The sequence below is a fragment of the Cricetulus griseus genome (assembly GCF_003668045.3).
Source record: "Cricetulus griseus strain 17A/GY chromosome 1 unlocalized genomic scaffold, alternate assembly CriGri-PICRH-1.0 chr1_0, whole genome shotgun sequence".
Lineage (NCBI taxonomy): Eukaryota > Metazoa > Chordata > Mammalia > Rodentia > Cricetidae > Cricetulus > Cricetulus griseus.
The window spans coordinates 55,104,844-55,118,340 of record NW_023276806.1 but is presented as its reverse complement, the minus strand read 5'-3'; the positions used below and the strand labels follow the sequence as shown (position 1 = coordinate 55,118,340).

The 13,497-nt window shown below is 42.2% G+C and overlaps 1 protein-coding gene across 4 annotated transcripts in view; it reads right to left on the bottom strand.

Annotated features, from left to right (window-relative positions):
* Positions 1–1,073: 1,073 nt before the first annotated feature.
* Slc22a15 (solute carrier family 22 member 15) overlaps positions 1,074–13,497 on the bottom strand; it is a 54,240-nt gene continuing 41,816 nt past the window's right edge. For 2 of the 4 annotated variants that reach the window (XM_027393809.2, XM_027393807.2), the window contains 4 exons: positions 6,849–6,969; positions 5,264–5,336; positions 3,165–3,353; positions 1,074–2,631 (listed from right to left, as the gene is read on the bottom strand). In XM_027393809.2, the coding sequence (XP_027249610.1) occupies positions 2,545–2,631; positions 3,165–3,353; positions 5,264–5,336; positions 6,849–6,969 (470 nt within the window). In that variant the 3' untranslated portion in view covers positions 1,074–2,544. Of the gene's footprint in view, positions 2,632–3,164; positions 3,354–5,259; positions 5,337–6,848; positions 6,970–13,497 lie in introns of all 4 variants that reach the window. The other 2 variants (XM_027393808.2, XM_035451128.1) reach the window with 2 other exon arrangements.

The window sequence follows — 13,497 nt, the reverse complement described above, 5'->3', positions numbered from 1 at the left end:
AAGGATTACCCACAATGCATCATCTTTGCATTCTTTAATACTGTTCTCCTGGGGCTCTTTTAAGCCCCTGACTTGTTTCTTACAATCCATCTCATACAGTACTCATGATTTCTAGTAGGTTCTGTGTTTGTCAAAGTTGCTACTGTATTCCTAACACACTCTGTATGAACAAAAGCCTGTATTCTGTGATCCTTTATTAAATTCACAAGAGGCAGACACTAATACCTCCCCTCCCACAGCCCTATAAAGCTAGGGTCGTGGCTCCTGTTGCCACTGAGGGCCATGTGGATACCTGGGGTCTGGTTAGTCACCTGAGACCATGTTGGTGTCAGAGGGCCATGCTGCACTGGGACCAAATTCATCTGGATAGCCTGTGCTGCCAGCTGGGAGCATGGTAGTAGTCAGGCCTGAGCTGCACTACCTATGTGCAATACAATGATTATTTGTGTATATTTATATACTGACCTACATGTATTATAGGTATTTTAAGTAGATAGTTAATAGTATGATTCCTTATGACTTTTTCAGACACCTTCACTATTATTTTAAAGATGCTTTTAATGGACTATCTATACAAACAAAACATACTACCTATCAAGTAAGATTCTAGCAATTTAATCAATGCACATTATGTACATGTGCACATTCTGTTCCATCAATATTTATTAACAGCTAATAGGGAATAAAATCCATCTTTAGAAAGACAGTGGAAATAATTATAAACTATGCTAGAGGGTTATCTAGGGAGAAGAAAAAATAATAATATATCTAACAAGAGCAGCCAATAGCCAACCCAGCCTTATTACACAACACATAATTTGAACTGGGGTCTCTCCTTCTACCTCCTAAACCAAACACAGCACCAGAATTACAGGACCTCCATTTACTAAACCAGAAGCATCCAGGACCTCAGTGGCAACAGAGTGGAAAAATCTACGTGGGAAGCAAAGCCATGGCATGGCTTTCCCTGGGGGCTGGACAATGGACACATTTTCTAACTTCTCATATCAAATTTTCTATAATGGGTAATATTATTCTTATAAGGAGAGATCAAGCCAGTCAAAAAACATACATATAAATTAATTTACTTCTTTATTTTAAACACTGTATTTGACAAGAATCAAGTGTTTCTGGAAGCTCTTTTCTTCCTTTTCTAAGGAGAGCCAATCTCCATTTCCAAGAGAGGAGAGAAGCAGGACTCCACAGTTTGGGGATGTAGGGCACACTTTGCTGAGATTTTCAGATATGATGCTGCAGGGAGTTCCATAACCTTCCTGACAGCTACACACCTATAAGGTCTTCATTGCATCACAGTCACCATTCTCTACAGCGGTAGAAATGGCTCCCTCATTATCAAGGACATAAAGGAAAACAATGTTTCAACAAAGGAACAGATGGGTACAGACAACACTGAGGAGGCGACAAATGCAGGTCTCCATGACGTCCAGAAGCATCCACAGGGTACCTTTCCTTCATATTTGTGTTTTCTGTTCCCAAGAGATTAGCATAAGCAGACATTCTAGACACAAGCAATTTCCCTTGTTGGGGAAGTGATCAATTGCCCATATGTGGACTCTTAGTTTATATACCTCTTTGAGAGTGTTCAAGTTTTTCAAGAAACAGATATAAGTGTGATTTTGATTTATTTGGAAATCCATGGAAGCACTTAATGAAACTCAACATTTTCTTTAAAAATCACCATGCCTTTTGAGTAAACAAGTAGAGGCTCATGTAGGGCAGTGTTCAAGCCCTGACGTGCTGTCCAAATCCCTCAATGCATACTGAAGACAGCAAACACTGTGAAAGAAAATCCTCTCTCTTACTTAAGTCACATTTAAAAAGTGCTCAGCATATCACTTGTTGACTTTCCCCAGTTTATAGTGCATGATTTTGAAGTTATTGCTGACACTAGAATCTCACAAAGAAAAATGTCCCAAGGGTTTCCAAGTAAGAACTGGAAACACTGCCCAACACAAGTGTCAAAGGGAGCTACCGAGCCACAGCCAGTCCTGTGATGACAGCAAACTGCTCTGTTGATTCTGGCTTTTACTAGTGAATGATCTCAGGATAAAGGCACAAGCTGCATTGCCAGTCAATGGGTGAGAACCAGCTGAGGGAAAGCTGGGGGCTCTGGACACATCACGCTGCACCAGAAGATTCCTGGTGGGGAGCAGCAAGTGACAGAGACAGACGTCAAATTTACTAGGAAGATGAAATCTTGGGGGGAAGGTGTGGCTAATCCCAGTAAAACTGTGAGAAGTTTCACACATCTGCTCTTAGGTCTCGAGGAAGGGAAGCAGCATGAGACACAAGTCAGTCACCTTGACAGTGGACCTGAGCTGTGTGCCAGAGGCATGGTGCTGAGCTCAGCCTCAATTCTGAACCAATTAGCAATGATTCCAAGGCTCTCCCTTTTGGAACCTCTCCCGCAACCTCCTCTGTATCTAGAAAGTGTCAGCGGGCTGAGTCCATCACTGGTGTTTAAGTGAACCCAGGGCACTCATGATAATGATGCTTTGCTTCTGGGCAGGGATGTGGAGCTCTTCACTTGATCATCTGTGTCTCCTCATCTGCATCATAGAACTCCTCCTCCTCACTTTCGCTCCCCAAGGTGCTGGCCTTGTCCAGGGCCTGAAATGGCAAAGGAGAACTTGTAGAGGCAGTGAAATGATGTCATGACACCCAAGTGAGAATTACCATCTATTACCACATGACAATTTTGTTGTTATTGTTGTTTGCGGACAGGGTCTCACATAGATCACGTTAGCCTCCAGTTTGCTATGTAGCTGAGATCAAACCCTGATCTTTCCGCCTCTACCTCTCAAGCGATGGGTTTACAGGGGTGTACCACACACTCCCAGTTTTACATTGTTCTGGGGATCAAATCCCAGAGCACCTCATGCATTTAACACAAAAACTGCCAACTGAACTATACACCAGCCCCAACACAAATGAATCTTCATGACATCTATTTTCCTAATGAATTGCCCAGAGTGTTCTAAGAAAGCTAATGAATCCATTGCCATTTTTATTTTGCTGTAAACCATTGTAGTTCAATTCAATTTTTTTCCATTCTATTTTCAATCTGAACATTATGTTTTGTTTTCAAAAACTCTTTTAGCCCTAGTGGAAAACCTGGATGGTTATAGCAAGTGTCTCTATACCTGTGGAGGATCCAAGGTCTGGAGAGACAAGGCTTCTTCCCCTAACCTCCTATATGAGTACATCTGAAGGTCCGAAAATGTCTCCAGCAAAGGGCTGTTCAGAGTCTCTGGCAACAGCAGGCTCAGGAGGCCTGAGGCCAGGCCGGTGGCTCCAAATACGATGAAGGGCAGAGACCACTGCAAGTCCTTCTGTGGGCATAGGGAGTGGAATGAAACAAACCTATCAGTTTCCTAGCAGGTGACACCAGCAGTCTTGTGACCAAGAACTGCCATGTTTACTGTCTAGTCAGCACCTCCCCACTAAACTACACCATACATCATGTTTTGTTATTTCTGCTCTACAACAATTATCCTGGGAAGTCAAAGAGTGTTTCCTCAGTCATGAAGAGATGGAACTAAGTGAGTCAAAGGGCTTCACGAGAATATGAACTAGATGCCTTGGACCAGCCATGGCTATCTGTGAGCTCAGGCGGCCCACACAGGCAGAGTTCACAGAAACTCTGAGTCCAGCTTCTTCTACCCGAAGGAAAAAGTCTGCTCCACAGTGAGCTCCACATTCTCTTCATAGAAAGGAGACCCTGAACTATTTGCTGCTAATAAACTTGGAAGTTGTCAAATGTGTTATAACATTACACTGACAGGCCCAAGGTTAAAGGAGTAGAAACTGAAAGAAAAATCATGTGGTACACAGAGTTTTAAGCTATTTGAGTTGAATACGGTGCAACCAGCAATTGCTTCAAAGATTCCAAAGTATTCTTAGGACAAGCCAATGCTTTCTTTCAATGCACAGGCTCCCAACAATGGGCTGGCTCTACCTTTTAGGCTATTTATTCTCAAGAGGCTCTAGAAAAGCCCCCAAAGGTGATGTCAAAACCACAGTATAAGTAATATTCTAATGATACTTTATTATACAATAACATATTATGATATAATATTTAAAGACTATTTCAGGACTTTTAATTCTGTGTACGTGGGTAAGTGCATGGATGGGCTGGTACCCATGGCAGTATTGGATCCCCTGAAGTTATAGGAGGTTGGGAGCTGCCTGACATGGGTGCAGAGATCAAACCAGGGTTCTGTACAACAGCAGATGTGCTTTTAACCAGCGAGTCATGTCTCTAGTCGCTTTTGTAAAGGTTTTAGAATTCAGAGTTTTTGTTAGGGTAAATGGGGAAATACCCTCAACTCTTACTTATTGATGTAGCAGCCTCAAGGACATTTAATAAGGAAGGGGCATTCTGACCCTCAGAAGGCATAATACCATGATGCAGCTGTAGTGTTCTTAGTTACCACATGTCTGACTCCTTCCTGAGACAGCTCAAGGTCCCGTGATTGATCTCATGACTGTCTATCACTTAAAACATTTGTTGTCCCAGGGTTAAGACAGTCTGTTATTCTAAAAACAGCCTTTATCACAAAAGCTGGCTTCTATAATAGCTTGTCAGGCTTCACAAACAATGCTTGGGCTATCTGTGGGACCCTTTTCCCCAACTCCACTGCTCATATGTATCCTCTACCTAGCAAAATCAAGAAGAGACCTGCATGGGACCCAGGGCTTTCACATTTTAAGCTGCAAGGATTTTAAAGTGGTCACTCGTTCTCCTGATCCCAAAATGCCAAAGAAGACAGGGGCATGCATGCTGTTAGGTGTGTTTCTCCTCCAGGTTCCTTTCCCAGTAGTGAGCACATATTCAACCTGCTTCTAGAGCACTTCTCCTCTTTAGAGCAGATGACAAGGCCTGCCTCTTACTGGGCTGTGAAGGTTACATGCAGTAACATATTCAAAGTCCTTAGCATAGAACCCAGCCCACCGCAGAAGATCATAAATATTAATTGACTTCTGAATGTCTATGGGGAGGGGCTTGCTGGTATCATCAGACCCTAAAGTGGGTCTGGATGAACAGAAAGCCAGACCACTGGGGAAAAGCCCCAGTCCAAGCACCTGACAGAATCCTGGGCTCTGCATCAGAAAGGCCCATGATTCATATTTGTGCAGCTGCTCTTGGTTAGACCTGTTTGTTACCTCTTTCTACACAAAAGCACCCATGAGTTCCAAAGCAGAGAACCAGGAAGAACAGAAACAGGAGGTACAAACCAACCAGTGAGGGTATGAACGGGGCAATGATCCCGCCAACTCGGGAGAACATGGAACATGCTCCAAGGCCAACATTCCTGGAAGGCATAAGGAAAAACAAAGTTACTAATTAAATAAATTTTTAAGTTTCAGGTGGACAGTTTAAATATCCTGGATTGGAAGAATACAATGAGCTCAAAATGGTAAATAATTCTTAAGTAGATGATACAGTGCTGCCTATTGGACCTTTCTGTGAGGCCAAAGAGCTCTGGAATCACCACCATATATGAAGTCACTAGACACATGAGGCTTCTCAGTCCTTGGAATGTGATTCAAGAGGATAAGGAAGTGAACTTTTATTGTTATGGTGACCCTGGCTGGTCTTGAACTATGGCAATCCTCTTGTCTCTGCCTCCAACTCTTGGAATTCAAGTTATGAGCCACATACTCAGCAGAAACTGATTTTTTAAAGATTTGTATTTATTTAGTGTGTATAAATGTTTGACTGCACATATGTGCATGCCTGGTACCATTGACAGTTAGAAGAAGGTGTTGGATCCCCTGGAACTGGACTTATAAACATTGGTGAGCTGTCATGTGGGTGATGGGGATTGAACCTGGGTCCTTTGCAAGAGCAGCCAGTGTTCTTAACCATAGAGCTGCCTCTGGTTTCTGCAATTTTAATGAATTTAAAAAGTCACATGAGGATAATGACAGCCATATTAGACAGAAGAGGACACAGAATGAGCATCTGAGCATGTCTCCTGGAAACTAGTGACTTTAGTTCTACAGTTAACACAGCCGGAGAACCAGGGCTTTGTGATCCAAAACTTTTGCCCATTTTCACACAAAAAAACAACAACAACAAAAAAAACCCAGCTAACTATCAAAAACCAGGTGTGTAAACAGGAAATAATGTGTGCACTCTTTGTCAGGTAACCCAGAATATCATTAACAATCTAGACAAAGAAGGTAGAGAGGGAGCCGAGAATGGAACTGTTTCCAGATAGGGTGGCCATCCAATTCCTCTCAGCCCTCCTGTTAGCATGAAGTGTCCCTGAGAGGATGGCAAGGCATCTAAGTTACAGAATAGGTTGCAGAAGCAAACAACTGCATGTACAGACAACTGCAGACCCAGCTATTCTGGGCAAGAGACTTCAAGCCAACAGGTGGAAAGTAACCCTAGGGCTCTCGCATGAGGAAACAGAAGGGGATAATTCAAATGATCTCTTAGGAGACCAGCAGAGGGCTGGCATAGAGAAGACCAGCCTAGGGGACAGGGAGCAGAGCTGGGGCTGTAGCCTCATCTTGAATCTGGGACATTAGGATAGAGGATGTTCTTTCTTATGTAACTATGCACTGTCTATCTAAAACAAATGACCCTCTGAGACTGTAAGCAAGCCCCTAAGTAAATGCTTTCACTTATAAGAGCTGCCTTGGTCATGGTGTCTCCCGCAGTGATAGCACAGTAGCTACGACGATGGGTGATTAAACGCTCTTATGACTGACATCTGACCATGCAAAAGTAGGGAAGACCATCTCCACCCAAAGAAGCACAGTCAGTAAAGTCCAGATGTCACGAATGGGACACAGCACCATGAGCCTCATACCTGATGACAGTGGGGTACAGCTCAGAGGTGTAAATGTAAACAATGTTGAAGGCAGCACTGATTGTCAGCTTCCCCAGCAAGGACAAGGAATGGCTGTTGACCACTGCAAATACACCTGTGTCTGAGGAGGACAGAAAACACTTGTGAAGATGACAGTAAGAACAGGCCTTTCAAATGACATGTCACACTGTGAAGGAGCAAGAAGCATTCATATTCATCTCCACAAGCATACCACACTCAGATTTCTCCCAACACACACACACACACACACACACACACACACACACACACACACACACACACACACACAGCTTTCTCAACATCTTGGTTCTCCCCATGAATTGACACACTGCCTGTCATTCAGGAGCACGTGACCTTCACTCATTCACCAGAAGTCCTGAATACTTCTGTGCTGACAGGAAGTAAGCATGCTTGCCACAGATGCCATTGTCTCTATTCTCCCTGATCTCTTCCTCAGGAAGGGAAGACTGAGAGCCTTTATCCATAGTTCTTGTACCTAGCTATTTGTGTTTGCTAGCTTTCCTTCATTGCACTAAATAGCTGGAATAGTCAACTTAAGGGGGTGTTATCTGGGCTCAAGATTCTAGGGGTTTCTCCATGGCTGGTTGGCCTTGTTGCTTTAACCCTGAGGTGAGGCGAAAGCATCATGGTGAAAATGCATGATAGGACAAGCTGTTCACCTCATCATGTCCAGGAAGCAAGAGAGGAAAAGGAGGCTGGGGTCTCAATATTCCCTTCAGGGGTATGTTTCCCAATGACATCACTTCCACCCATCAGTCCTCACCTCCTAACCCTATGCTTAGAGAGCAAACTGTGAGCACATGGGTTTTTGTGGGACATTTAAAATCTAAAATACAGAAGAATTCCATTGAGGTGAGAAATAATCTCATTAAATTCTTGAGAGAAGACATGACAGTGCTCTGGAGAGAACAAAAGATGAAAGAAATTTGGAAAAACCTCAAAGCTTTTTTCTCCTTGATTTCTTGCTTGAGCTATTACTTGGTAATTAGATTTGAGTTTCTTAATCTATTTGCATAAAATGAAAAAATATTCCAGTTTCACTTCCTTATTGAAATATTATTGATTATCCTGTGATTCTGTCCTTTATTAACTGGGATTCTATAGTTGTTGCCTGTAAAATACACTGAATGTTTCCCCTTCAAAAACCCACACACCTCTGCTTTCAAAATGGCAATTTTCCCCTTGTAAGAAGAGAGCAGTTCTCATATTCTTTGTGCCTCCTCCTGTCACTTTCAGCAGCTTGCTGCTGTGCTTCCTCCATAATTCCCAGCATTGCTGCCCACTGCCTCCCTCTCCCCAGAGTCCTACTCCTGAAGGTCAGCAGTACTGTCCTATTCACCAATGCAATTGCCTCTCTCTTCTTGCTTTGCATTTCTCCCAAATAGAAGGCTGTGTCCCTTCCTGGGACTATGTGGTTCATGTAAGCCCCTCTTCCCTTAATATTTCATTCAATGAAATGGCCACTGCTCCTATGCCTGCCATTGCCTCCATTTTCCAATCCATCCACCAGCATGCCTCAGGCACTCTCTTGTTACTCACTTTCCATCTTGTTTGCCAAAAAGATATTTCACAGTATTTCATGCTAAAGTTGCTGTCTTATTTATACCCCTCACGGAATTCCTTGTAGAATAGGGCATATGATTGGTTAACAGGTGTCTATTGAGCTAAAAGGCACTGGGGCATGAATGTTGTGGGAACAGTTGGTGTTCATGCTGCCTCAGCTGCCATCGAGGATGGCATATCACACACCTCATCCAAAACCACGTTCCCCTCCTGCTTTACTGTGGGACCAAGCTTCATCTACTTAAAGGTGGATGGTGTCATCCGACCACGACCAGGCAACTTAACCATGTGGGCTGCATTCGATACTGCCAGGATATTTGGGGAGATCTTGGCTAGTGTAAGCAGTATATATGTAAGCTACAAGGTCTTTCTAGAAAGACAAGCCATGCCTCCCAGCATTTGCTCCAAGGTATGTTTCTAGGATTCTGAGATTACTAGACCTCACTTCTGGTAACAATTTGATGAAATTATTCACTTCTCCACTTAAACCAATAATGGGAATACATGAGACTCATCACTATTTTCTAGAAAACTGAGTCAGAAAAGTGTACTGATGGCATTTACAAAAACAGAAATGTTTAATTGTTTGTGTAAACTGAAATTCCCAGAAAACTAACAAGCAAGACAGCCATGCTGAACACTCTTCACACATTGGGAACAGTAGGCTAGACCTCTGTAATTATGGAGAGTTAGAAAGGTACAGATACACAGTCCAATTACCAGGCTTTCTTTAGCACACTTACCAGTCACTCATTCCCTACGCCTGTGTTTAATCTAATATCTCTTGACTATAAAGAAAAGCCTTTGAAATGTACTCTAGTGGATCAATATCTTCCACCAACTCAAAGGACAAGAATGTCATCAGAGAGCATGTGAACCTGTAACAGAATTGTTGTTGGGCTGGAGAGATGGCTCAGCCATTAAAGGCTAGGTTCACAACCAAAAATGTAAGAATTGTTGTTGTTGTTTTACTATAACCCATCAGTCTGTGGTCCCCACAAATGCAAATGATAAATGTATTTATTAGTTCTTTCATTCTGTGATTAGTAAAAGCCTACTGTTTCCTTGATGGAACATGTTTTCCTGGGCACCCTGAATCTATATAGGTTCCTGGACCGTGGTCATTTATATTTGGCTCAAGAACAAAATATCTCTTATTCCTCTTGAAGTGTGTTGACTTTTAACTGCAAATGGCTTTTGGTAGGGATGGATTTCCCTCACACCCTGCCCCATGCACAGTGGCATTTTTCAAAACCACATGGAGGCACTCTACATCTTTACTAGCAGGACCAAAGATTGCCATCTGGAAATTTAAATTCACACGGAGGACACAGAGACTGTCATCTAACCCCCACGGGGTCCAAAGCTGCAAGAAGATTCCCACATGAGGTGGGAGACACCTCCAGCCATAGCTCATCTGGGGCGGCTGGCTCTGGCCACAGTCCAAGGCAACCCCATCTGCTGCTTGAACCTTCTCTCCACTGCTCCTGCCAACACACCTGCAGTCACCTCTTGGGGGGAGTTCACTTCTCCCCCAAGACCGTTTATGTCAACAGCAGACAGCTCTCTTTGTTAAGATTCCTGCTTGTGCAGCTGCTGGGCTGCTGGCTTTGTTCCTGAAGGCTCTGAGCTGGTCCCCCTGTTTTCCCAACCTACATTACCAATCATTACCAATGCATGGTCCAAGTGTTGTTTTGGGGAAAATAATTGAGTGATTTAAAGGGAAAATGAAATTGAAATTATGGTTTTAAAAAATGGATTTACATAACACTTGTATCTTTCCATGAACTGAACTCCATGAGGTCATAACTTATTTCCAGCAATGCAACTTTGAAGGACTGCAATTTCAGGACTTTCAGAGGTCATGTTGGTGCCATCAGAATAAATGTCTCTTTTGTCCATTTATTATTGAGTTGTAAGATCCCATTCTCTATTTTTGATTCAATCTTTCATCATGTATATATTTTATGAATATTTTCTTCTAGTCTGTGCCTTCCTTTTTTTCTTTAAGGGTGTTTTGTTTTACACTGATGTTCCCTCAATTGCCCAGGCTGGCTCTGAACTCCTGGTTCAAGAGGTAGTCTGTTGGCTCTAAATACAAACAATCAGTTCAGTCATTCTCTTCTTTCACTGAATGACCACAAGCAAATTAGTTTTATTTGACTGTGTTGTAAGAAAGACATGGTTATGGGTAGCCCATAGGGTCCTTGAACTTGCTGTGTAGCCAAGGTTGACCTTGAACTCCTGGTGGTCTCCCCACTTACTCCTGAGTACTGGGATTGTAGACATGCACCAATACACCCCAGTTCTCTACTAGTAGATTTTTGGCTGTTCATGTTTATAAACAGTAAGACAGCTATATGTCCTGTAGTATAAAACAACAGGCAGACACAGCTCCTTTGCTTTTTCTGGTCCTGAACACTGAACCCAGGGTCTCAGGAATGTACTCTGCTACAAAGTCACACAGCAAGTCCATTCTATTTTTATTATTTTTACGTGGGCATGTGTAGAAGCTGGAGGACAACTTTTGGGAGTTGGTTGTCTCCCTCGACAATGTGGGTCATGGGAACAGAACTTGGGGTTGTTACCCAGGTTCTGTAGTTAAGTGTCTTTACCTGCTGAGCCATTTTGCTAGCCTCAATTTGTCTCTAAGAAAAAAAACAAACAAATAATAAAAACCCAAACAAACAAACAAACCAGAATAAAACATAGTTCTGTCACCACAGTCTCACCTTTTCTAGAATTCCACCTGAATGAACTAATACTTTGTAGACTTCCACGTATGACTTCTTTCACTTAGCATAATGAGAGCACCTCATGTTGTATAGGTCACAGGCCATGGTATTGCTGAGTAATATGCTGTGTGGGTGGGTAACAGTTGTTGATCTGGTCATCAGCTGGTGGGCATTTGGGTTCCTTCCTGCTTGGGTCCAGTGTCAGTCTCATCATGAGCACTTGCGGCAGCCTTGCTCTCTCATGCTTCACTTTAAGCAAGTGTCTGTGACACTGTCCGAAACAGTTTGAGCTTTGTTACCGGCAGCACTCACTATGATCAGCTTTTTCATTTTTTGGTTTTCTGATGTGTATATTGGTGTCTCAGCACAGATTTGCCATTTTCCTAATGTCTGATGGGTTTAAACATCCCATTCCATGCTCATTTGCCGCTCTAACAACTTTATGGATAACTATCTGCTTAAATATTTTGTCATTGTTGTTATTTTTATTATTGAGCTTTAAGATTCCTTTCTCTATTTTGGATTCGGTCCTTAATCATGCATTATTTCACAAGTGTTTTCTCTTGGCTTGTGAGTTACTACTTTTCATCTCTTTAATGATCTTTTTGATGCGTTTGCTTTGTTTGAAGAGACCTGTCTCCCTATGTTGCCTTAATTGGCCCTGAACTCCTCAGCCTCTAAATAGCTATGACTACAGGCACACACCATTACACCTGGCAATAGAAACTTTCTGTTGTTATTTGCTCATTTTGTGTGTTTGTGACAAGATTTCACATACTCCAGGATTAACCTTGAGTTTATTATACAGCTAAAGATGACCTTGAACTTCTGTTCCTACTGCCTTACCTCTCAAGTGCTGGATTACAGGTGTGTGCCCACACTTGGGTTTTATATGGTGTTGTGTATTGGAGAGGGTTTTGTGTAGACAGGCAAACATTCTATCAACTGAGCTATATCCCTGGTCCAATAGAGTCTCTGTTTGTTTGTTTTCAAGACAAGGTCTCACCATGTAGCTCTGGCTGCCCTGGGACTCACTCTGTAGACCAGGCTGGCCTAAAACACAGAGATCCACCTGCCTCTGCCTCCTGAGTGCTGGGATTAAAGGCATGTGCCACCATCACTGGTCAGAATCTTTTATGAAGCCAAAGACTGTTTTCATCAAGTCTAGATTATACTTTTTTTTCTTTCTTTTTCTTTTTTTTTTTTTTTTTCAGAGACAGGGTTTCTCTGTGGCTTTGGAGGCTGTCCTGGAACTAGCTCTTGTAGACCAGGCTGGTCTCAAATTCACAGAGATCCACCTGCCTCTGCCTCCCGAGTGCTGGGATTAAAGGCGTGAGCCACCAACTCCCGGGACTTTTTTTTCTTTTAGTGCTTTTATAAGTACTAGTTAATACATTGTTGCCTGACTGGAGAGGCCGCTCAATAGTTATGAGTAGTGGCTGTTATTCCAGAGGACCCAGGTTCTATTCCCAGCATCACATGATAGCTCATAACAGTCTGTAACTCCAGTCCCAAGGAATCCAAAACCTGTTGCTGGTCTCCTTGGGCACTAGGCATGCACATGGTACACATACATTCATGAAGATAAAACATCCATACATATAAAATAAGTAAATCAATTCATTTTTTAAAGGACTGAAAATCTCTCTTTTTTTTTTTAAAGGAAAAGAAATTTTGACTAACCCAGTCACTATACTCTCTTGTCTATTCTTCAAGAAATTGTGTAGTCTCAGCCCTGAGGCCTGGCATCCATTTCAAGCTTATGACTGCATATTTCATGACTTCTGTTGTTCAGAGCTCTAATATTCAATTCTGTCCCCTGATCTATCCTATCAATAACACACTATCTTTATCCCTATAACTGTATAACAGGTTAAAAGCAGATAAATTCCACAACTTTGTTTTTCTTGATATTAATTATTTTTAGCTAGTCTAGAGTCCTTTGAGTATTCATAATGTTTTTATACAAATTTATGCTATGAATAAACTAATTTTCCTGGATATTCGATATTATGGTGAAAGGAGAGAACCAAACCCGGAAAGATATCCTCTGACTAGCACACACATGCCATGTTACACACACATATACACACATATGGTGCTAAAGATAAATCAGGTTGGTGACTTTTGAGCATGGTGATATCCTTATCTGTGAACATTACTACTGCCAATTCAACTATTTAGCCCTCTTTAATTCCTCCTAGCAACCTTTCATGGTTTCTATGTTATATATACTATATAAAAAATTTCATCTCTAAAAATTTTTAGATTTTATTACCAGTACCACTATTTAATTACATGTTAGGTTA